Source organism: Cryptomeria japonica, unplaced genomic scaffold (assembly GCF_030272615.1).
Source record: "Cryptomeria japonica unplaced genomic scaffold, Sugi_1.0 HiC_scaffold_332, whole genome shotgun sequence".
NCBI lineage: Eukaryota > Viridiplantae > Streptophyta > Pinopsida > Cupressales > Cupressaceae > Cryptomeria > Cryptomeria japonica.
This window is the reverse complement of record NW_026729154.1, coordinates 135,886-162,873: the sequence shown is the minus strand read 5'-3', so window position 1 is coordinate 162,873 and position 26,988 is coordinate 135,886. Positions and strand designations below refer to the sequence as shown.

The window sequence follows — 26,988 nt, the reverse complement described above, 5'->3', positions numbered from 1 at the left end:
AATATCAGTATTGCCTACCAACCTACCCAACAACAGCTGATTTAATTCGTGTATCTATATATACAAACACAAAGAAACAGATTTTCACATCTCAGTTCAGAAACAATTTGGCATTTTAGCCTGTTTAAGTTGTGATCAGACTCTGAAAGAGGAAGTATTGTACGATTCTAGCAATGCAGACATTTTATGGCCGCCTCGTGCTGCCACTTTTGGCATTGTGGTTCACTATTCAATTTGTTTCAGCGAAACATGCTGTGATCACACGGCGCTACAATTTCACTGTGGGTTATATAATTCTATGGAATGAGTTGAATGTTTTATTGTTTAGGAAAGTATTAAATTTTTACAGATAGCCGTGATTGATTCTTTGTTCTAAATATCCACAGATCCAAATGACGAATGTGACTCGTCTTTGCACCACGAAAGCTCTCTTGACTGTCAACGGGCAATATCCGGGGCCTCCAGTAGTTGCTCGAGAAGGAGATCGCGTGGTTATCAAAGTAACAAATAATGTTAAAAACAATATTAGCATACATTGGTATCTCTTCTGCTCCCGCTACTCAGTTATTTACTTAATAAAAATAATATTATATGCTGATGTCCCTTTAGTGGGTGCACCTAATGAATTCCTATGAATCGCTCAGGCATGGAATTCGGCAGCTTAGATCTGGATGGGCGGATGGTCCTGCTTATGTCACTCAGTGTCCAATTCAAACCGGGCAAAGTTATGTGTACAAGTTTATTGTCAAAAGGCAGAGAGGAACACTGTGGTGGCATGCCCACATCTCATGGTTGCGAGCAAGCATACATGGGCCCATTATCATCTATCCCAAGAAGAATGCTTCTTACCCATTCCCTCGCCCACACCAGGAAGTGCCTATTGTTTTCGGTATGCCCTTCAGTACTCGTTGATAATGTGTTGCCATTGTACGTACATAGTCCTAAATTTACAATGAAAATACTGCTGTTGATAATGTGTTGCAAATTGCAGGGGAGTGGTGGAATGCAGACACTGAGACTGTTATCAATCAAGCAATGCAAAGTGGTGCGCAAGCTAATGTGTCAGATGCATATACCATCAACGGGCTCCCTGGACTTATGTATAACTGCTCTACCAACGGTGAGGGCGGGGTATTAAAATGGATGAAACATAACTAGACTGGTCGCTATTGTTCATTTGTTTAAATGTAAATGTAACAAAGGTTTCCTGTGTTGTGTAATGCAGATACATTCAGGCTCAAAGTGAACCCTGGGAAAACTTACCTACTGCGTATAGTTAATGCTGCACTCAATAGTGACCTGTTTTTCGCAATAGCCAACCACACATTGACTGTGGTAGAAGCGGATGCTGTGTATGTCAAGCCTTTTCAAACCAATGTTATTCTCATCACTCCCGGTCAGACTACCAACGTCCTCTTGACAGCTATGTCTCAGCCACCCAATGCCACATTCCTCATGTTAGCAGGCCCATTCGCTACGGGAACAGCAGCTTTTGATAACTCAACCAGTGCTGGAATTTTAGAGTATGTAACTTCCAATGCGACAGCAGTTAATTCATCCTCATCCTCTCTTCCTATGATGAAACCGACGCTTCCAGCCCCCAACGATACCTCCTTTGCCGCCAATTTTAGCCAAAAGATGAGAAGCTTGGGCAATCCGAAATTTCCTGCAGCAGCTGTCCCTCAGAAGATGGATAAACAGTTCCTATTCACAGTCGGGTTGGGGCTAAATCCGTGTCCCCAAGGACAGACATGTCAAGGCCCCAACGGTACCAAATTTGCAGCCTCCATTAACAACATATCCTTCATTCTTCCCACCACCGCTCTTCTTCAAGCATACTACTTTAATCAGTCCAATGGAGTTTACAATACCACTTTCCCTGACAATCCGCCATTTCCTTTCAACTACACCGGCACGCCGCCTAACAACACACAGACCCTCAACGACACCAGAGTCGAAGTGCTTCCCTTTAACACTAGCGTACAGCTAGTTCTGCAGGACACCAGCATTGCGACCTTCGAGAGCCATCCTCTGCATCTGCACGGCTTCAACTTCTTCATAGTGGGTCAGGGTATGGGAAACTACAATGCAAGCACTGACCCATCTAACTTTAATCTGGTGGATCCTCCGGAGAGAAACACAGTTGGAGTTCCCAGTGGAGGTTGGGTGGCTCTCAGATTCCTAGCTGATAATCCAGGTATTAATATCATTACGTAATGTTAGCTTCAATCGCTCATCTGGTTCAAAGATTTGTGCTTCTTTCGTATAAACATATATCCGATTGTATGTATGTTTTTTGCAGGAGTGTGGTTCATGCATTGTCATCTCGAGCTGCATACCAGCTGGGGATTGAAGATGGCGTGGGTTGTTTTAAATGGAAATGGTGGCAGATCTCAATCTCTTCTTCCTCCTCCCAAAGATCTTCCCCCCTGTTGATCATTCATCCTTCAATTAGACTATTCAATTTGTGCTTCCTAAAATCTGACTGCATCCAATCGTGTGCTGGTCCAAAGTAGTTTGCAAACGATCGATAAAGAGAAACATATCAGTATATTTGTGTATCAATAAGTATGCTTTGGAATATATCAGTGATGAGACCTTGGTTGAATTACTATGACAGAGACATCTCCACATGGACCTTTCAAAAGTGAAAGTGCGAAGGTAGAATTAAAATTACAAGTTTTGCAGAGAATTTCTAACAGTAAGATTCACATTTCCTTATAATATACTTATTTATTGTTGTTTTATATGGTTGAGATTTTCAGCAGTATATTTCTTCATTCGAATACTTAATTGAAAATAATGTTGTTCTGTGACAGATAGTTTAATCTTAAATATTATCTTCATTTTTCAACATCTAAATAGTCAATTAATAAATAAGAAAAAATGTATAATGAATCATTAGAAAAATTACAATTTTGTTATTGACAATTTAGTCTATTTTGAAATATAGTAAGATTTATAAGAAACTTTTAAAAACACATTGATATCTATCGTTTGTAACCTTTTTCTCATGATTTCTGTCAGATTGTTATCTGATACTACCTCATTTTGTACTAGGACTAGCACTTTTCTGAATTAGTTTTTAAGTGCATTATAAAAAGTTAAATTTAATTAAATAATTGGATTAAGGCATACTTATAGATATGTAAATGAAAGATCTGTCTTTGTTTTATTTAATCTCAATTATAATACCACTTCTCCTCCTTCTATGCATAGAATCTATCTAGATTTGCATCAACATATTTGATGTGATTAATGATGACTCATATCTTCAATACTAAATATGAAATATATGGAAATTATTCAATTCATTGTGAAAAAATATATTTTCTCAATAATCTCTCTATATTTGAACATTTATTCATTCCCTTAATTAGAGCTTCTATCAAACGGAGGGGGTGGGGGCTTTGTGGTGTAGAGCTCCGAGATGGGCATTCATTATGTCGAATCTCTTCTAGATAAAAACTACATTCTTGGAATTTAGTTTCTCCCCCCCACACATGCACATAATTGCACTTGCTTGTATTGATATGCTACATGCATATGATTTAATTTGTTTTTATAATTTAACTCAATTCCTATATAATTTGAATTGTAATCTTATAAGTACCATTGAAACTTTAATATGTTTTCAGTATATGATACATAATGCACGTGTGACATATAAATGATTTAACAACAATATAACACAAATATAGCTAGCTACAACATATAATTGATGTATATCATTGTTAAGGTGTATACCTATTGATATCAATTGATATTCATATGGTTTTCATTTATCACATAAAACTTTATAGACATTTTTATTGTCAGTGCACATACCACTATTACAGCCGCGTCAATTGATATTGACTTATTTCATGGAATCGATGATGACTTACATCTTCAGTATTGAATATTTAATGTATGGGAATTATTCAGTTCATTGCGAAATAATCTATACTACCAATAATGTGGCTATGTTTTCATATTTTGTTTCTCTTAATTAAAGCTTCATAAAGTGGAGGGGGTTTGGGGCTTTGTGGTGTGGAGTTTTGAGATGGGGTTTGGCTCTATAGAATCTCTTCTAGTTAAGAAAACATATTATTGGAATAAATGCACACACACACACAAATAACTACTTGCTTGTATTGAAATTCTACATACATATAATTTAAATCAATTCATACATAATATGAATTATAATCCAAGGACCATTGAAATTGAAATATGCTTTCACTACATAATAAATAAAGCATATGTTACATATAAATGTTTTAACAATTATATCAAACACAAATTGATGCAGGGGCATCTGGGAGGGGGCACAAATAGCTTGCACCAAACCTCAATTTTGAAATATTAAAATGAGGATTTTCATTTCTTATCTTTATTTTGATAAATTTTAGCTTATAAGTTTGTAAGTGTTTTATTTGAGTAATTAAATTCTTTGAAGAAAATTAACAACACTAACAAAGCTAAGGAGAGTCAAATATGAGGTGAAATGAACAAACAATAAGAAATATTGTCCAAGTAAGTTTAAAGTGATAGGTAGTTTAAATAAAATAATTGAAACATATTGCAGGCATATCAATCAGTGTGGGATGGAGGCGTGGCGAAGAGGTGTCTGGGGTAAATGAAGAGTTTGGATGTTAAACAAAAAAAAACTAGAATAAGAATGAAGGCGTGGGGCCACATGTGGATTTGAAAAGATGGGAAATAATTATTATGTAAAATAAAACAAAATAGAAATCCGAAAAAGAAGAGAGGGTGCGCCAAAATGATTGAGAAAAACTGAAAGGTGAAAAGGGATTTATGAGTAAGGAAAAATAATAACATTGTGTGGGAAGATCAACATATTTTTAATTACAAAGGGAAGGAGAGTGTGTAGAGTAGAAGACATCAAACCTATGAGATTCAAAAACAAAGGGATAGCCAGAAAAGCGTGTGGAGGAAATAAAGAACAGATGATAAGAAATTGATGCCCAGTGCATGAATACAGACAGGGTAGAGATCATGGAAAAGGATATGAAGCATGGACAAGGAAAACCAGAAATAGATGAGCCTGCTAGGGTTGTGTGGTAAATGGATTGAGAAGATAGATGTAGTAGTGATTTAGAACAAAGCATGTAAGAGACACGACTTGTTAAAAAAGACAAAGTGAAAAAAGGAAAAAAATAGAGATTCATTTCTACATCTGTAACTATTTTTCTCCTAGTCAATAATGTTTGTAATTTTCATTTAAAATTTTGTGTTGATTATTAATTAATTTTTTTTTTTGACACTATAGTGATATTGGATAGAGCCCTAATTACCCATTACTGTTTTGTTTTGTACTCGTGGTCCCTTTAGTTGATCTTTCGTATTGGATTTGATCACTTCCCCATCTCTCTTGCTTGATTGTCTTGGAAGGAAATTCTTTTTTCCTTTCACTTTGAGAAAATGTGGCTCAAGCAACCTAACCTGTTCTATAGAATTAGAAAATGATGGAATGTCAGGACTAACAATACGACTATGTTTTGAGTTTCTAAAAAAATGAGATTGGTCAAAGCTAAGGTTATTATTTTGAATGATACTTGTTTTGTTCATATCTTTTCTGAGAAGAAAATCATTTAAAGGGATCTCAAGGTTGTGTAAGATTCCATTCAAAAAAGATGGTTAAAGTTGCAGTATCCTAGACTAGAAAAATTCCTTGCTGGCTTGTCTCCATAACCTCATTTCAAAGGAGGAAGAATTATGCTAACAAATATAGAGAGATCTCTATAGTTGCGATGCGAGGATAAGAATAGTATATTTTTTCATCTTTCCACTCTTAAAAATAAGGCTTCTAATTGGATCTCGTCCACCAATGAGAACTGTGCGCTATTGGATTTGGAAAAGCACATTAATGTGGCAGTTGCTAGTTTTTTCTCCAATCGCCTCTTTGAGGAAGGATTGCCTCTGAGTGGTGATGTGGAGAATTTTTTTGGATGTTATACCTAATGTTATTAAAGATGATACTAATAGAATTCTCAATTCCATCCCCTTTGATGATAAAATTAAAAATATGGTGTTCTCTTTTGAATATAACAAGGCTTGGGTCCAGATGCTTTTCCTTTTTTCTACTTCCAATGTTTCTGGGAGATTGTGGAAAAAGATATTTATGATCCAGCTAAGGAATTTTTTGGTTGTAGAAGGATTCTCAAGGAACTCAATGCCGATTTAATTGTTCTTGTCCCTAGTTTCATGGGGGCTAATTATTTTGATACTTTCAGATAGACTAGTCTCTACAACTCTATTTATAAAATATTTTTCAAAATTATGGCTTTAAGATTGTAGCTGGTCCTCTCAATGATTATTTCTCCTAAGAAAAATGGTTTTTTTTCATAGGAGGAAAATTATTGATTCTATTGCAATTTTTTACGAGAACAGTCACTCATTGAGATGCAAAACGAGAGTAGGGATTCTCCTCAAGCTTGATCTTATGAAGGCTTATGACCGTGTGAGTTGGGGTTTTCTTATTAAAGTTCTTAAAGATTTTGGTTTTAGAGATATTTTTTTGGAGATTTCTTGGCAATTTGTTTCGCTTCCTACCTTTTAGGTGGTGATTAATTACTCCCCCTCTAGTTTATTCAATAGTTATAAGGGTATCGAATAGGGGGATCTAATTTCCTCTTTTCTCTTTATTATTATGGTTGAAGCCTTGAGCTGTTTCATTTTTAAAGTTGTAGTTGTTGGTTTGCTTAGAGGTTTATCCCCCTCCTCTTCTAATCTGGTTTGTTCACACCAACAAAGGGATGCTGTAGACAGATACAACAAAGCTCAACAACAGAAAAGCCAAAAAACATCTGAGAAGGTTTGTACATTACTTCTCTTGTGGCACAAGAGGCTACAAGACACAGGGCACCCAAAATGAAACAATCATGAGCCAAACACAAAAGAGCGACAATGCAAACAAGGCCGGCCAAATCAACAGATCTAAACCACCTTATAGATCTGAGAAATCGAAAATGAGGGTTTAACTAGCACCCCAACCCACACATTTGGGTTTTACCAGGCTCCCTTAGCCTATAGCAGAGTCTCCAGATCACTAACAGCAAAACCTAAGCCTAATCGAAAACACAAACTGGCCAAATTGGGCCATTGAAAACTACCAGCATCCAGCCTATCCATTAAAAAAGAAAAATACCAAGGGTTTTTCTAGGCTCCCTCAACCTTGAGGATGGGTTTTAAGAGGCTCCAAGAACCAGACACGGTACTACTAGCATCCATCCAGCCCTTGAACGAATGAAAAACAATAGGTTTTTCCTAGGCTCCCTCAACCTTAAAAATGGGTTTTACACAGATCCCACAACCAGACAAGACCCAGATCATAGTAAAACAACCAGAAAAAAAATATGGGAAATAGGGTTTTTAAAAGGCACTCTAAAGCTTTTAAAGGAAAGACCAAGAGGGTTTTTACAGGCTCCCTCAACCCGTAAAGCAACTTGTGAAGATGGGTTAAGAAAGGAAACCCAAACCCAACTATGACGGTCACCATGGAAGGATTGGCAGACACCCACAACCAGCAACACGAGCATCATTAGGATTCAAAAAGCTCCCTCACCCCTTCTCTCCACCTCAATAGGAGAAAGAGCCACCTCTATAGGCAAGAGTGGAAAGAAAGCCAACCATCCACAAAGTCCATTTGCAGCCCGCAGAAGTTGAAGCACTCCCTCATACCTTGTCTCCACCTCAAAAGGAGAGAGAGCTACCTCAATCAGACACCGAGGAGAGCAGACCCACTGCCTAAGCAATCCTTGTAGCACCCAACATACAAGAAGCCCCTCCACCTCAGTAGGAGGGCAACCCAAAGACAACAGAGAACCGGGAAAATAGGGGAGAGCAGAAGAGACTCACAACAAGGATGAGACAAGGAAATAAACAAGGGTCTACTCACACCGAAAAGAAAAAAAAACTCCCACCAAAATGATTGCACAAAGCCAAGCTCTCGCAAGTCCTTGGATCGAACACCCAACTACGGGTGAGGGTTCTCAATGTGATCCAAGGAAAGAAAGTGAGAGAAAGAATAGGGAGGGAGAATAGAAACAACCACCAGCGCTGTCAAAAACAATAATAACAACCTCCCATCTTGGCTCATCACAGACCAAGCCCACCCTTACCATCACACATGATAGAGCAGTAAACCTTGGAGCAAAAAAATAGACATGAGAGAATCGGTAGCTCCCACAAGCTTGAGAATGGGTTTTAAGAGGATCCCACAACTTGATAGCGTACTACTAGCATCCAGCCAACCCCTGAATGAAAGAAAAACAATACGTTTTTTCCAGGCTCCCTCAACCTTAAAAATGGGTTTTACACGGATCCAACAACCAGACAGGAACCAGATCACAATAAAACAACCTGAAAACAACAATCTGGGAAATGGGGTTTTTAAAAGCCACCCTAAACATTTTAAAGGAAAGAACAAGAGGGTTTTTATAGGCTCCCTCAACCCACAAAGCAACTTATGAAGCTGGGTTAATAAAGGAAACCCAAACCCAACTGTGACGGTCACCATGGAAGGATTGACAGGCACCCACAACTAGCAACACGAGCATCAATAGGATTCAAAAAGCTCCCTCACCCCTTCTCTCCACCTCAATAGGAGAAAGAGCCACCTCTATAGGCAAGAGTGGAAATCAAGCCAACCATACACAAAGTCCATTCGCAGTTCGCAGAAGCTGAACCACTCCCTGATACCTTGTCTCCACCTCAAAAGGAGAAAGAGGCACCTCAATAGGACACTGAGGAGAGAAGACCCACTGCTTAAGCAATCCTTGCACAACCCAACACACAAGCAACCCCTCCACCTCAATAGTAGGGCAACCCAAAGCCAACGGAGAACCAAGAAAAGAGGGAAGAGTAGAAGAGACTCACAACCAGGATGAGACAAGGAAATAAACAAGGGTCTGGTCACACCCAAAAGAAAAAAAACTCCCACCAAAATGACTGCACAAAGCCAAGCTCTAGCAATTTCCTGGATCGAACACCCAACTACCGGTGAGGGTTCTCAATGAGATCCAAGGAAAGAAAGGGAGAAAAAGAACAGGGAGGGAGAATAGAAACAACTACTAGCGCTGTTCAAAAAAATAATAACAACTTCCCATCCTGGTTCATCACAGACCAAGCCCACACTTGCCATCACGCACGATAGAGTAGCAAACCTGGGAGCAAAAAAAAAGACATGAGAGAATCTACAACTCCCACAACATCCTCCCAACACCACCCAAAGGCCACCACCACTCCAGATCCATAGGAAAGAATTGCAACTACCGCCATAGGGCACAAAGAAGGTGAAAAAACACGGAGACCCGCTATGTTAAGGAGAAACCAGTCCATGCCCATCATAACACCTGCCTAGCCAAAAACAAAATGAACCACCCAAAACAACGACCCATTTGGCATAGCAAGCCCTGCGACCAACCACTCCTTGCTGCCTTCATCGTCATAAGAGTTAGTGTCCTCATCCTCCCCTACAGATGCCCTACCGCCCCCACAATCACTTCTCCCACCTTCGCTTATTTCAAAGTTTATTTCATATGCCCTCCACATTAATAATTTGTTGATAATACTTTGATTTTGAGATACTCTTGAATTAGAGAAGTAAGATCTTTGAAGCCTATATTGTTAGGTATGAATCTAACTCGAGTCAAAAAGTTAGTTTTGAGAAGAGCTCTTTATTCTTATTTAACACTCCTATTCTTAGACAGAGAAGAATTGTTGATATTTTGGGTTGTAAAATTGAGGATCTTCCTACAACTTATCTTGGTCTCCCGCTTCATAGTAATGTGATTCATAATTTATTTTGGAATGGGTTGATTGATAGATTCAATTCAGAACTTGTTAGATGGAAAGTTATGCATCTTAGTCAAGCGAGTAAAGTTCAAATGATCAAGGATTTGATTTAGAATATTTTGGTGTATGCTATGAACCTTTTTAAAACTCCCTCAATTTTTTATGAAAGAATTGAAAATATTTAGAAATGCTTTCTCTTGTTTGTCACAGAAGATAGTAAATGTATTCATTTGGCTTCTTGGACCAAGTTTGCTTGCCTTATAAATCTAGTGGTTTGAGTATCAAAAAGCTTGAGGATTTCAATGTTGCTTTGTCAGCTAAGTAATTACAAAGACTTTTCTTTGGAGATTTGGATTGGTGTAAGATTATAGCTGTAAATATGCCCAGGCCATGCTTGGTTTGGGGCAACTCTTGGAGGCTCTTTCTCACCCTACTAAGATGGTGCTTTGGAATAATTTGATCAAGGCCATATGTATTCTCTCTGAGGGTATTAGATGGATTCTAGGGAATGGATGGAGCATTGAATTTTTATATGATTGGTGGATTGGAGATTCCCCTATTTTTGAGGTCCCTTCCTTTAGACCAATTAGGGAGGCTTTCTTGGCCCAATTTGGTGATAAGATGGTGCATTACTTTACTAATGATAGTCGAAGGAACCTTAGTGATTGATCGAGGTCTAGGTGAGCTCCAATTTTTTGAGCTTCTAGCATATTCCTTTCATGGCTTCTTTTCTAGATCATATTATTTGGGGGCCTCCACCCTTTGGATTTTTTTTTTCCACCTTAGCCTTTTCCCTTCCCTATCATCCTAAGTTGACCTTTTCTCTATGAGATTTTCAATCTGGAATTGTAAGTTGATTCTTAAGATTAACATCTTTTTCTGGTTCTTGATTCAAACTAAGATTCTTACTTTGGATAACCTTTGTAAGCATGGTATTTTTCCTGTTAATAAATGCCTTCTTTGTTATTTGCATAAATAGAGAGTGTCAATTATCATTTTATGGAGTGTTGTTTTACCAGATAATTTTGGTCTCTTATCTTGGCCACCTAGAATTTTAATTGGGTCTTCCTTTCCTCTGTCGGGGAGATGTGGTCTCACTGGTCCCCTCCTTCTCTTAATCTATCTTTGAATTTACTTTGGTCTTTGATTATGCCTCATGTGTCTATGTAGATCTGAAAACAAGAGAAACAACTGTGTCTTTAGGGATGTACTTCTCCCTTTTAAGGTGGTGTTTTAGAGGATTCGTACAGTTGTAAAGGATAATTTCTAGATTGTACTTAAGGATGTTAATCTTGGCTTGCCTCCTATATATATTAATGCTTCAGATCAGTAGTCTCCTATTAATTGGGGTTCAAATTTTGATATTTCTAGAACTTTGGGAAATGTTAAAACCTCTAGAACTAATGTTAAATGGTCTACTCCATTTTTTGATTCGGTGAAGGTTAATTTTGACGGGGCAGCTAAGGGGAATCCTGGGCCAACTAGTTGTGGGGTGTGCTGAGTGATGATTATGGCAGGCTCCTTTTGCAAATGGCACTCCCTTTGGGAATCAAGTCCAACCACCTGGCTGAAGCCTCATCTATTTTTAATTCCTTCAAGTTAGCTCTTGATCTTGGTTCTTGGAAGGTTTAGATTGAGGATGATTCACTCAACATAATTAATTGTTTAAACTTATTACATACTTCAAGTTGTTCCATTAAATATTTGGTGAAGGTTGTGTTAAACATTATCAAGGATTTTGATAGTTTGTATATTTATGATATTTTTAGGGAAGGTAATTCTCTTGCGGATGCTTTTGAAAATATTGGTGCATTCCAAAGACAAGGATTTTATTGGAATGGGATTGACCCTCTTCCCCCTAACATTGAGGACAATATGAAACTTGATATTCGTTGCAAATGTGATGATGATGATTATCACTGGTTGTCATTTCAAAGTCAACATAATGGTTGTCATTGATGTCCTTGGTGTTGGTGATCCAGTTGATGTGTTCTTGGAACGTTTGGTGCTATAAAAGTTGTGTTTTAGCATGGGTTAATTGAGTTGATGGCAATCTGGATAGTTTTATCTATTGGATATGGTGTTGATTCATTGTATTCATGTGTATCTTGATTCCATTTTTTTTTTTTACTGGGCAATGATTTTTGGAGATAGATTAAGTCCAGAATTCGAGGTTTGGTGTAGCGTATGAGCCATGATTTGGTTCTGGAATTTGTAATGGATGTAACATGTTGATATGATCATTATTGTTCATTGTGGTATCATCTAATTCTCATTCCTTCCCACCATAAGAATGTTTAGTGTTGACCTATTTTAGATCTCACTCTTGGCAAACTAAGAAGATTATGTTTCTTGGAGATAATATATATATATATATATATATATATATGAGGAAGATTTGAATGAATTTATATAAAAAAATATGGTATTATTATTGAAGATATGCGAGATTGAAAAGGAAAGATCTGATAGTTGGAAATGGGTGAGAGTGCATTGGTATTGAGGTATCAGAAGCAGTCCAGTCTTGCAGATTGAGATTCAGTGGTGGATTCTTTCTTTTCTAAATTATTCCTTTATTTCTTCGATAGTGAGCCTTTTTCTGGGTAGTGTTCTCTCTCATAGTGAGGATCCTAGCAGTGAGCCACCCTTTGTAAAAATCACCTTAACCCGTGTCACCTTAACCCGTGTTTTATATTGAGAACTAACATTCTCTATGGTTTTTCCCTTCTTGGGTTTTCCACGTTATATCTGGTGTTCATTGTGTGATCTATTGTATGTTTATATGTTCATGCTATATTTTTCTTAAATAATTTTATTGGTCACTATAGATATGCAAAAGGGTTAGAAGAAATTGATTTAATTTTTTCATCTAATTCATTCCCCCTATCAGTTGCTCGGATATTCAACTATTGGTATCAGAGATTTGGTTACTTGGAGAAGAGCTTATCTGCTTGAGGTAGATCTTGATCCAATGGCACATAAATTGACTATTCCTATTTTTGAAGGATCCGAATATAGTTTTTGGAAATTAAAGATTAGAGGCTACCTGATCTCTTTGGGATACAACACTTGGAAAGCAGTGGAAACTTAGTATATTCAATCGGAAAATGGTCTTAGTACTCTAGATAAGGTTCAAGCTTATGAAGTGAATGAAAAGGCACGGTATGCTATGTTTAGTGCTTTATCAAAGATTGAATTGACAATGATTATTTCATTGAATACTACTCATGAGGTTTGGAAAAAGTTGAGAGATATCTATGAAGGAAGTGACAGAGTTAAATTATCAAAGAAGATAAAAACTAATCACAGATATGAGAACTTGAAAATGGAAGAAGGAGAAGATATAACAACCGATTTTTATAAGGTTGATAGTGCGGTAAATGAAATCAGAGAACTTGGTGTCAGCTTGTTGGATGAATACATAATTGAGAAGATTCTAATGTCCCTACCAGAAAGCTACAATGATAAGATCTTGACTAATGAAGAAACCTATGATCGGAAGAAATTTACAAGAGTGAAGCCTTATGGTACTCTATTAGGATTTGAGAGAGGTAAGCTTGGAAAACACAAAGCTAAGATCGAGTCTACCTTCAAAGCATCTAACGAAGATCCAGAAGATGAAATTTTAGATGAGACGAAAGCAAGCTTTGTGAGAAAACTGAAGAGAGACACCGACAAATACAAAGGTATGTTACCTTTTAAATGCTTTAGATGTGAAAAGATTGGTCACATTGCTACTAGATGTTCGGGAAAAGGTTCAAGACAAAGGTCTAGAGAAGGTAAAGGAAAATTTAATAAGAGAGCCTATTATGTCAAAGATGATGTTGGTATTTTAGATGATGATTTAAATTATGAAGATGGTGATTGCTTGTTTTGGTAAAAAGAGATGTAACAAAGATTGATATTCCTAAGGTGGTTGCTACTGTTGTACATGTTAGAAGAGATAGAAATGAATGATTGATTTATAGTGGATGCTGAAATCATATGACTCATGACTAAAGTAAGTTTGTGAAACTTGAAAAGTACGATGGTAGTTTTGTTAGGTTCAGAGATGATCAAACAACACAAATTGTGGGATTGGTTCTATTTCTTTTGATGGAAAGAACAATACTGATAATGTTTACTATGTTAATGGTTTTCATCTTAATATTTTGAGTGTTGGACAAATGTGTGAAAATGGTTACAACGTTGTTTTTCAAGATGATGGTTGTGAGATCTAGAAAGAATCTGAAATTGTTATTGTAGCAGGGAAAAAGATTGGTGGAACATGTATTTCTTGGAAGGAGATGCAAACAATTGTTTGTTATCTTAGATCAATGATATCTGACTCTGGCACCAAAGGACATGTCATATCAATTTTGACAACTTGGTGAAGATTAGCTCATCAAGTGTAGTGAGAGATTTACCGAGTTCGACCAAACCAACAAAATTTGTAGAGAATGTAAACTTTGAAGTAGATGAAAGGAAAATACAAAATAATTTAGAGCACTTGTCCACTAGGTTGTTGAATTTAGTGCACACAAAACTATGCGGTCCGACCAAAACAAGAAGTATACAAGGTGAGAAGCATTTCATATTGTTGATTGATGATTATTCTAGAATTTCATGGTTTGCATTTTTGAGAGAGAAGCTAGAAGCATTAGAGAAATTCAAGATATTTAAGGCTCAAGTTGAAAATGAAGTTGATAGAAAAATTAAGTGTTTGAGGTCTAATAGAGGAGGAGAATTTAATTCGGAAGAGTTCAACAACTTTTGTGAGAGACATGGTATTAGAAAATAGTCATCTTCCCCTAGAACACTGCAACAGAATGGTGTAGTGGAAAGGATGAACCAAATAATTCAAGATGCAACCAAAATAGTGATCAACAGAGAAGTCTACTGGAGAGAAGCATTTCATACTATAGTCTACAATCCTAACGTAATTTTATATAAGAAAATACATGGAAATACATCTTATGAGCTATGACATGGTAGAAAGTCGACAGTGAAATATTTTAAGGTATTTGGAAGAAATTGCTACATCCGGAGAGATGAAGATAATCTTGGAAAATTTGACAATAGAGAAGATGAAGGCATATTCCTAGGATATTCAACAAAGAGGAAAGCATATCAGCGTTGTAATATAAGGCTAAACAAGATTGTTGAAAGTGAAAATGCGAAGGTTGATGAATACATTTCTAAAGAGTCTGACAAATTGGTAGGTTATGAGTCTGATGAATCGACCGACAGAAAAAGTGGAGAGAAGATCGAAGAAGGAGAAGAAGAAAAGAAAGATTAGGAAGCTTCAACTTCTACATCTAAGACATTGAGATATGTTTAGAAGAATCATTTAGTGGACCGTTTTTTCAGAGATACAAACAAAGGAATTATCACAAGAAGCAAAGCAGCTCAAGAACAAGTTTTGTTATGTTAACTTTTAGAGATTGAATTGAAAACAACAGAAGAAGCTTGCAATTATCAGAATTGGATGAAGGTAATGATAGAAGAGTTGGACACAATTGAGAATAATTCAACATGGGAACTAGTTAATAAAATGACATATAAGAATGTGATTGGAACAAAGTGGGTATTCTAGAACAAGCTCAATGAAGCTGGAAATGTTATGAGAAATAAAGAAATATTGGTTTGTAAAGGTTACACTTTGATTGAAGAGATTAATTTTGACGAGACATATGGCCTGGTTGCTCGGATGGAGGAAATTAGGATGCTTTTGGCTTTTGTAGCTTATAAGGATTTCAAGGTTTATCAGATGGATGTGAAATCAACATTTTTGATGTCCTTGGTGTTGGTGATCCAAAAGATGAACTCCTGAAACCTTTGGTACTCTGGAAGTTATGTTTCAACATGGGTTAATTGAGTTGATCTGTCAATCTAGATATTTTTGTCTATTAGATATGGTGTTGATTAATTGTATTCATGTGTATCTTGATTCCATTCTTATTTTCATTGTATTGGGCAATGATTTTTGGGTCTGGATTAAGTCTAGAATTTGAGGTTGTGTAGCAGCTTTGGTGTAGTGTAAGTCATGTTTCGGGTCCAAAATTTATAATGGATGTAACATTTTGATCTGACAATTGTTCTCCATTGTGGTATGGTTTACTTCTGATTCCTTCCCACCACAATAAGGTTTAGTGTTGACCTATTTTAGAACTCTCTCTTGGCCGATTTAGAAGATTATGTTTCCCTGAGACAATATATATATGTATATATATGTATATATATACATATATATGTATATATATACATATATATGTATATATATACATATATATGTATATATATACATATATATGTATATATATATACATAGATATACATATATATACATACATATATATATATGTATCTATACATGTATATATACATGTATACATGTATACATATATACATGTGTAAATGTATATATACATGTATAGATATATGTATACATGTATACATGTATATATACATGTATAGATACATATATATATATATATACATATATACATATATATATATACATGTATATATGTATACATGTATATATGTAGATATATATACATGTATATATATACATGTATATACATGTATATATATACATGTATATACATGTATATATATACATGTATATACATATATACATGTATATATATATACATATATACATGTATATATGTATTTATATAAAAGAAAGATCTAAATGAATTTATATAGAAAAAGTGTCGCATTTCTATTGAATGCGATATTGGAAAGGAAAGATCTGATTTTTGGCAATATGTGAGAGTGCATTGGTACTGAGCTACCAGAAGTAGTCTGGTGTTTCAGATTGAGATTCAATGGTGGATTCTTTCTTTTCATTTTTTGTTTCTTCAGTAGTCGACCTTTTTTCTGGGCAATGAGCCCTCTTGAAGTGAGTATTCTAACAATGAGAAACCCTTTGTAAAAATTACCTTAACTGGTGTCACCTAAACCAATATTTTATATTGAGAACTAACATTCTCTGTGATTTTTCGCTTTCTGGGTTTTCCACATCATATCTAGTGTTCATTGTGTGATTTGTTGTATGTTTATGTTTTCATGCTATATCTATCTTAATTAATTCTATTGGTTACTCCAGATGTGCAAAAGGGTTACATGAAATTGATTTATGTTTTTCAACTAATTCAAGCCCCTCTCAGTTGCCTGGATATTTAACAATATTAACCACCTTGGTTAACTTGTTTTTGTCTATGTGGGTGATTATATTTTTCAACCTATCCTTTCTTCATTATTTGATATGTTTTAATGATGATAGTTAGGTATTTTTCCCCCTTGGTGCTCACTAGCTAACTATTTCCAGTTGGATTGTGGGTGATATTAGTACCCAGTTTCTTGGTTTTTAGATTTCCTTATTTCAAATAGCGCTTTTAAGGGCTTCAATTGAGACTATGTTGTTGGGTGGTCAATTGTGGGGTAGGCATTTCTTTGTTATTTTATGTGTGGGCTCCATCATGGCGGGGGACATACATCAATAGGAGTCCATTTCCTCTGATGACATTCATGGTGGGGTTTTTAGGGCTTTGATTATGACTGTTGTTGGGGTAGGCATTTCTTTTTTATTTTATATGTGGGATCCATAATAGGAGGAGAGACATCAATAGGAGCGCATTTCCTCTGACGAAATGCACATAAAAGAGAAAAATTTGTGGATTTTTACTTAATGTGGGGTTACACCCTTTTTAGAGAATCCTCATGGCTTTGATCCAAAGGTAACAAAGATTTTTGGTAGATAATGGATGCACTTTATTTTTTTGAAATGACAATAAAAGCTCAGATTTCACAAAGGAGTTGATTGTGGAGCTTATTGGGCTGCCTATGGAAGGAACAAACAATTTCAAGGGCAAAATCTTCTGAGTCCATGGTGAAAACCTTTCTAAAATATGGAGAGGGGTTGAATCTTGTCAACAATTCAAACATTTCTTACCAAGTAGACACCCTTAAACCCCTTTGGGTGGGTGTGGCTAAGGTCCTTATACAATATTTTACCTTAGATGGGTGGTTTACCAAAATCTATGGTGGTCATTTTTCTCGGCTTAAACACTTTAGAAATAAGTTCTTCGTTTGTTTCCATTCTATCTCTTATCATCCTTGGAAGCCAATATTAAAGAACATAATAAGAAGCAAAGAAACCCTAATCTTCATGAGGGCTCGATCCTTCTAATTATGGAACAATTCAATGCCCTCCCATTTTCCTCTAAGTGAAAATATCAAGGTTATCCCCCTTTGCACTCGGTGAATAGGTGTCAAAGGAGGGTATGTAGAGAAATATAGGGGAATGTGATGATGATTCAGAGGATGAGGACTAGCAAACAAAGGATGAAACTTCCTCAAAGTAAAACAAGAATAATGTGTCAGAGGAGAAGAAAAAGAGAATCTCATTAAATTCAGTATAAAAAGAAAGATTTGTTAAATTAAATAATTTTACATGCATGATTCTCCTAGATGACTTGATGAGGAGTTAGATGCTGAGGAGGTTGACAAGAACCAAAATTTGGAAGGGGAGAATTTTTTGGGCGAAAGGGAGAATGTGATGGGTGGAGGAGAAGGCTTCTTGGGAGTTCCCCTTCCCCTTGATCTTTTAATTATGCTAATCAAGAGAGAATTAATAATCCTCCCTTTCCTAGGGATCTTTAAAAATAGTCCCCTTTCCTTGGAAGTGACCCTGGGAATCTAGCTATTTTTTGGGTATTAATAGGGATGCCATAGTAGACTAGTTTAGGATTTCCTAAGAGCCTTTTTTAGAAATCAATCAAGTTAATATCAACATCCAATCCATTAAAATAAAAGTGGTTATTTTGGAGCAAGGTGATGGTCGATATTCGTTTAGGGATCCTGTTGACAATGTGATCTCTTATGAGGAAAAAGACAAAATGCTCTCTATCTTAGAAAACATGACCAAATATGTTGCTCACTTGAAGACTATGAAGGTAGACTTGGGCTATTGAAGCCAAGATGAAGAGAATTAATTATAACCTCACTAATCTATTAGCATGAGCCTTAAAACCATTCACAGCAATGTAGAAGGGGATAAAACTTTTGTGAATCAGTGGTAGACTATGTAGGCTTTGAAGTTTGGGGGCAACATTTCAATTAATATCAACCTAGTCGAGAAGAGTAACTAGAATAAGGATGATAGTGTAGGTCCATCATCTCAAACCCATGGACATCTCAAGAACGCTAGGGAGCTAAAGCAAACATAGAATTGCAAGATCTGATGAACATTACCCAAAATATGGAACAAATGAAAGTTGAGTTTGCTAAAGCCCTGAAGAATTTGTGTTAGGTTTTATATTTTCTTTTGTTGGCCTACTATTTTAGGGTTCTGTATTCTAGGTAATTTTTGTGTTGTTGTTTGGCTATGTGTTTTCTATTTGCAGCTCTTTGTACTCAGGGTTTTCAGATCCCTTCAAAACCATTTTTTCCTTAATAATAAACCATACCCAATTTGAAATTCTGTTTAGTAAGTTGGCATGCATCAAGTAGGATTAGAGGAAGTTCATTTGTGTCAAGAAGAAGACCTATAGGTAGCCAATATGACATATAGAAACAAGGGTTGAAGAGGAAGAAGACAAAGAGGCTTTGAGCTCGATATTACAGACATAGTTAGAGGTTTAATATGGAAAATGGACACATTGGAGATGTCTCAGAGAAGAGGAGCCCATATAGAGGACGTCAATGAAAATGTCAAAGAGTATACTGTTGAAGGGGGAGATAATGTGAATCAACTCAGGCTTGATCAAAGAGAGGAGATATTCATCAAGGCCATCACCTGGATTAATTTGAAGCTACAATTTAATCCTTCAAATTTTGAAGGAGGTTTAAATGAAAAGGAATTGCTAGATTAAGGAATTTATTGAATGTATGAAGCCTCCATTGTACTTCGGAATCTTCTTCAAATGCTCTTAGATATTTATCATGTTTAAAAAAGAGAGTGTAGAGGAGAGTATTTACTACCGTTGAGATGAAAATATCTTGTGTAGGAAACCAACCTTCGATACACCACTTATTTTCACTCTCGTGAGCCAAGAAGATTGATATGGAAGAAAGGAAACAAACTAAACTATGTCTATAAACATAAAATACTACATAAGAAAGGAATATCAAATAGTCAAAATATTTTGATTATAGAAAAAGAAATCTCTATAAATGCATACTTTACCCATGAACTGGTGAAGCCTTAGCCTTGGATACCAATGTGCCAGAGGGACATCTACACATTGCGGTGTCATATGTAGAAACAAAAAATAGAAAAGCACCAAAAGTCACACCAAAAAGAATCTCATGCACTATGAAACTATTCATCACCAACACACACTCATATAGGGCAACATGTTGGGGTTGTATAGGGGTTTGCCTTATTCAAACCCCTGTTTCTATGTTTATACCTCCATAGACAACTAGATACATAGATTGGATAAAATAAAAGATTAGATTGTGCAATAGAAACAAACTCTTCTTAATGGAGGAAACCCACTATTATTTGAGATAAAATGTTAATTTGATTAATTCAAATAGATAATAAATACATTTAGAGACTAGTGACATGATGTTATATTGAAAAAAAATACATACAAGAGATAAGAGAGAAAGGAAAACATTACATAGGAAAGACCCCTCTCTTGAAATAATGGCACGATTGTAAGCAAGATAATAATTGTTTTTTATTTTCATGAGTGCAGATTTTGGTAGAGTTTTATTACTAGTGTGAGAGATAGATATCCGAGAGTGTGAATGTTGCAAAATGAAAGAGAAAGAAGAGTTTTTCTGCTCAAAATGAGTGGGAATAGCCATTTTGAATGTGCCCAAAAGAAGGGACATGCATCAAAAGAGGCTCGATGTAGAATATATCCAATTTAAATCTAAAATCATTTCGGGACGTTTGTGCACTACATACATGTATGCTCACCACTCTCCCATTTGACCAAATCAATCCCACATTTGGATTAGGGGTTGCTAATGCTTCATCTTTAAAATCCATGATGCTGGAATGATAGTATCTTGATTATTATTTTTTATTATAAACACACCGAGCCTATTGCATAAGTGTCATTAATGCACTAGGTGTAGTTTACGACACTAAATTTTTCCCCCACTTTGTAGGACTACTCAACTCAAGGGAACAAGTGCACTAAACTAACTTAGAAATTTGTGTTCATAGAACTCATGCAGTGTATTAAATGCATTAATTACTTTAAAAAGGGATATTGTAGAGGCCACCAAGGTCAACAAGGAAAATACGAATGGTGACCCCAGTGCCCAACAAAAAAATATAGTGTTTGACATGAATATTCAAGTACCATAAAATCAAAAAAAAATTTAGCGCCAAAAATAAGGAAGCTCTTTGGCAAGAAGAATTATCAAGCTACATATTTTGTCACAATATTCATGTAAAAGGGTAATATATTGTAATAATGAAATAGGTATAATGATCAGATACTTATTCTTCAAAATGTTTTATGTTATCTTCTGTGATATACTCTTATTTGACCTACTATTAATACCACACTATATTTGTATTAGATATTTTAATTTCATGTAATTTTTCCTCTTCTTATTGCCTTTCTTCTACTTTTCCTTCTCCTTCTCATTGACCTTCTTCTTCTAATTTTACTTAGATTTTTGTCGTTCCTTTCCTTTTGTGTCTTGTTCCTCTTCTTGTTCTTGTCCCTCTTCACGGGTGATCCCACAATACTTCTTGAGTCCCCTCCCTTTTGTATGTTTAACCCTATTTGACCCATTACTTGTAATCAATCTAAGAAACATCTATGTGGGTATTAATTTATGATTTATAACTTATTGTAGTTATTTTTAATCCCCTCATATATTAAAAAATATCAAATTTCCATAAAATTTAAGTATGAGAGCTCTCTACTTGATTTCCTCGGTGTTTTCTATGTTTGCCAAATTCATATAGTTTCAAAGTTTCAGTTTATGTCACATCTTTCTCGTCAATCCTAACCTCCTAATACATCACCTTTAAAAAAAATTGAGTCTTTCAAGTTGGACCATTGGACATTCCCATCCCAAATACCATTTACCTGTTAAAATTGATATCCTAATCCCTTGTCCTCTGAACATTTTCTAAGTCTATTTCTTCAACCTTTAGACTTGGCCTTCCCTTCATACCTTCCTCAATCCTCTAAAATATTCAAAGGCCCTTTTAATAACTTTTAAAGTTGGACTTTTAAGATTCCCTCGGTCCCCATGCTTCCTTCTAGGAGTTTAACTTTCCTATATGCTTATCAACTTGTCAGGATTTCGTCCATCCACCTACTTTAAGGGATGTTTACCTCAATACTCTCAATATGCAAACACAAACAATGAAGAAGTGTCTCATGCATCAAGTTAAAATGTTTACAAAATATTTGACATGAAAGAGAGAAAAAAGCAAGTATTGGTTTTGGACAATATGAAGGTTTAAGAACCTTATAAATCCTCAACATGATTCTGTGAGGGGAAATGCTCTAAACTGAAGATGATGTGAATAGGTATTATCGATTTCATGTAGGCTTTGAAACACTTTGAATCACCATTTAAAATCAAATAAAGATGCATAGGCAAAAGAATTACAAGGTGTATGAGTTTTCAAACCATTCAAAAGTGTGGTCCATATTTCAAAAGCTCACTATTGTGCCAACAATATGACATGGTTCATAATAGGAAAAAAGATCTAACATATCAAGTAAGCGTAGCTAAAATAATTATTTTAATTATAGAAAGAGATATAATGAATAATAGCATGCTAAATATCTCTAATAAATGTCGCCTATCCTTTTGCAATGCTCGTGATTCCATTAGTGGTTGATAAGCCCCTACAATCACCAAATTTAATTTTGCAAGTGCCACAAAGGTATATATTTTAGCCAAAATGACGTATATTTAAGAAGTAAAAATGAATGAAATGGGTTTTTTTTCCCTAATTATTTTTGTGGTTACTATCATAGATCATGATAAACTTAAGACAATATCTAGATTCTATTTGCAATATATTTTCTAGGTTTCCTCACTTCATTTCATGCTAGACCTATAGGAGTGATGAATGAAATTACTAAAACGTTTTTCACAATTTTTTGAATGTGACTGTTAAATAATAGTTAATTGTGAGTGGGACATCACAATTTTCCTTGAATATTTAACAATTTCCTAGTACCAAGTCTCCCAAGAGTTGCTAAACGCTAATAAATGATAGATCTAATGATATATCTATATGAACTAGTAGTTCATTTAAATAATTGGTCACTAAACCAATTCTAAGGTATAGTAATTTTTTTTAGTGTTATAGAGAATTGAACATATAAATTGTAAATGAATGGATGCACTTTATATTAGTATAGTAAAGATTTAATAATGCACATTTTTGTAGTTGTATATCTCCATTATTTTATGTCAAGACTCATAGAAGTATTATAATTGCATTTTTAATCATCTGCTCTAGCCACATGTATTGATACAAAAGAAACACTGGTTGTGTGACAACATATAATACACTAGAATCTTTTTCAATTATCATTTTTTATTTATTAAATCCCTATCTCACTAGAACATGAGATGGGTTAGGATAAGGGCTTTGAATGTATATTATGATTAACATTGATCACAACTAGATCGACTAATATGTGAAAAATGAGGAGAATGAAATCGATTGCAAACCAATTTATTTAGCCACTTGGCCCTGATTCTGACTTGTTACTCACAAAACAAGACCTCATGGCACACCCACAAACATGAACATTGAACATTATAGTAAATTTAATTTGTGACATATAAACACTAATTACATGTGTATTCAAATTACTAACATAGAAGGTAGCCTAGGAATCATAACTTTGGGTGAGGAGGTTAGACTGAATGTCGCAGGCATGGGAGAAACACAAGGGAAATCTATATGCGAAAACAAACACTCTCAAATCACTTATTAACATAACTATGGTTTTCCAATGAAGGGACCACACATGCACAAATATAGGACCTAATTCAAATGAATGAGGATTAGACCAACCTCCAAAACGGGGCTCAGTAATTTCCATTGGGAAATTAGGGTGTGGTGTGTGATTAACAATGAGCTAAAAATATATATAGGAGCTATATCGTCACATCCATGAGCAAGATCGGATGCTTGAAGTTGATTGGCATCATGTAGATATGACAATCATAAATGAAGATTGAGAAAACATCAGAGTGTTTTTAGGAGTGGTCTCGTTTGATTTATGTTTACTGAAATTCTAATCATGCAATCATTTCATGTGATCCTAGAAGCTAAAAGGAGTTAAAGTTTCGTAGTCCCGCATGGGTAAACGATGTTGCTTCGAAGACCGGGAGTGGAGGCTTAGACCAGTCTGGAACGAACGGATGTGAACCCAGTAACTCAAAAATTCCCAATAACAAAAATATGAGCAGTGGTTGGTATACCAAAATAGGTTTACATTTCATGGATTTTAATGACAATGGAAAAGATGGTGTATTCATCGGGCGAATCGTTTACTTGGTTGCCACTCCGGATAGAAAGCCCCACCTTATCTCCATAACAAACAAAAACGACGAAGAGTACATGTGAATCATTAAAAGTCAAGAAAATGAAATAGATTAATACAGTTGCTAACAATACTTGTTCATGTCGATTTATACTCGTGTTAAAATATCAGTATTGCCTACCAACCTACCCAACAACAGCTGATTTAATTCGTGTATCTATATATACAAACACAAAGAAACAGATTTTCACATCTCAGTTCAGAAACAATTTGGCATTTTAGCCTGTTTAAGTTGTGATCAGACTCTGAAAGAGGAAGTATTGTACGATTCTAGCAATGCAGACATTTTATGGCCGCCTCGTGCTGCCACTTTTGGCATTGTGGTTCACTATTCAATTTGTTTCAGCGAAACATGCTGTGATCACACGGCGCTACAATTTCACTGTGGGTTATATAATTCTATGGAATGAGTTGAATGTTTTATTGTTTAGGAAAGTATTAAATTTTTACAGATAGCCGTGATTGATTCTTTGTTCTAAATATCCACAGATCCAAATGACGAATGTGACTCGTCTTTGCACCACGAAAGCTCTCTTGACTGTCAACGGGCAATATCCGGGGCCTCCAGTAGTTGCTCGAGAAGGAGATCGCGTGGTTATCAAAGTAACAAATAATGTTAAAAACAATATTAGCATACATTGGTATCTCTTCTGCTCCCGCTACTCAGTTATTTACTTAATAAAAATAATATTATATGCTGATGTCCCTTTAGTGGGTGCACCTAATGAATTCCTATGAATCGCTCAGGCATGGAATTCGGCAGCTTAGATCTGGATGGGCGGATGGTCCTGCTTATGTCACTCAGTGTCCAATTCAAACCGGGCAAAGTTATGTGTACAAGTTTATTGTCAAAAGGCAGAGAGGAACACTGTGGTGGCATGCCCACATCTCATGGTTGCGAGCAAGCATACATGGGCCCATTATCATCTATCCCAAGAAGAATGCTTCTTACCCATTCCCTCGCCCACACCAGGAAGTGCCTATTGTTTTCGGTATGCCCTTCAGTACTCGTTGATAATGTGTTGCCATTGTACGTACATAGTCCTAAATTTACAATGAAAATACTGCTGTTGATAATGTGTTGCAAATTGCAGGGGAGTGGTGGAATGCAGACACTGAGACTGTTATCAATCAAGCAATGCAAAGTGGTGCGCAAGCTAATGTGTCAGATGCATATACCATCAACGGGCTCCCTGGACTTATGTATAACTGCTCTACCAACGGTGAGGGCGGGGTATTAAAATGGATGAAACATAACTAGACTGGTCGCTATTGTTCATTTGTTTAAATGTAAATGTAACAAAGGTTTCCTGTGTTGTGTAATGCAGATACATTCAGGCTCAAAGTGAACCCTGGGAAAACTTACCTACTGCGTATAGTTAATGCTGCACTCAATAGTGACCTGTTTTTCGCAATAGCCAACCACACATTGACTGTGGTAGAAGCGGATGCTGTGTATGTCAAGCCTTTTCAAACCAATGTTATTCTCATCACTCCCGGTCAGACTACCAACGTCCTCTTGACAGCTATGTCTCAGCCACCCAATGCCACATTCCTCATGTTAGCAGGCCCATTCGCTACGGGAACAGCAGCTTTTGATAACTCAACCAGTGCTGGAATTTTAGAGTATGTAACTTCCAATGCGACAGCAGTTAATTCATCCTCATCCTCTCTTCCTATGATGAAACCGACGCTTCCAGCCCCCAACGATACCTCCTTTGCCGCCAATTTTAGCCAAAAGATGAGAAGCTTGGGCAATCCGAAATTTCCTGCAGCAGCTGTCCCTCAGAAGATGGATAAACAGTTCCTATTCACAGTCGGGTTGGGGCTAAATCCGTGTCCCCAAGGACAGACATGTCAAGGCCCCAACGGTACCAAATTTGCAGCCTCCATTAACAACATATCCTTCATTCTTCCCACCACCGCTCTTCTTCAAGCATACTACTTTAATCAGTCCAATGGAGTTTACAATACCACTTTCCCTGACAATCCGCCATTTCCTTTCAACTACACCGGCACGCCGCCTAACAACACACAGACCCTCAACGACACCAGAGTCGAAGTGCTTCCCTTTAACACTAGCGTACAGCTAGTTCTGCAGGACACCAGCATTGCGACCTTCGAGAGCCATCCTCTGCATCTGCACGGCTTCAACTTCTTCATAGTGGGTCAGGGTATGGGAAACTACAATGCAAGCACTGACCCATCTAACTTTAATCTGGTGGATCCTCCGGAGAGAAACACAGTTGGAGTTCCCAGTGGAGGTTGGGTGGCTCTCAGATTCCTAGCTGATAATCCAGGTATTAATATCATTACGTAATGTTAGCTTCAATCGCTCATCTGGTTCAAAGATTTGTGCTTCTTTCGTATAAACATATATCCGATTGTATGTATGTTTTTTGCAGGAGTGTGGTTCATGCATTGTCATCTCGAGCTGCATACCAGCTGGGGATTGAAGATGGCGTGGGTTGTTTTAAATGGAAATGGTGGCAGATCTCAATCTCTTCTTCCTCCTCCCAAAGATCTTCCCCCCTGTTGATCATTCATCCTTCAATTAGACTATTCAATTTGTGCTTCCTAAAATCTGACTGCATCCAATCGTGTGCTGGTCCAAAGTAGTTTGCAAACGATCGATAAA

General features: G+C 36.2%; 2 protein-coding genes across 2 annotated transcripts; both read left to right on the top strand.

The window, feature by feature from the left end:
• Positions 1-149: 149 nt before the first annotated feature.
• Positions 150-2,436, top strand: LOC131030717 (laccase-4-like; the record flags this gene model as incomplete). Its single annotated transcript, XM_059215888.1, has 6 exons — positions 150-281; positions 387-538; positions 645-889; positions 992-1,120; positions 1,226-2,197; positions 2,303-2,436. Coding segments are annotated over 6 exons (1,764 nt in total), but the record flags the coding sequence as incomplete, so codon positions are not given.
• A 177-nt stretch (positions 2,437-2,613) lies between these two features.
• Positions 2,614-26,889, top strand: LOC131870494 (laccase-4-like). The gene is made up of 7 exons (XM_059215887.1): positions 2,614-2,661; positions 24,603-24,734; positions 24,840-24,991; positions 25,098-25,342; positions 25,445-25,573; positions 25,679-26,650; positions 26,756-26,889. Exons 1-7 carry the CDS (start codon positions 2,614-2,616, stop codon positions 26,887-26,889), a joined length of 1,812 nt encoding a protein of 603 aa, XP_059071870.1.
• Positions 26,890-26,988: the final 99 nt, after the last annotated feature.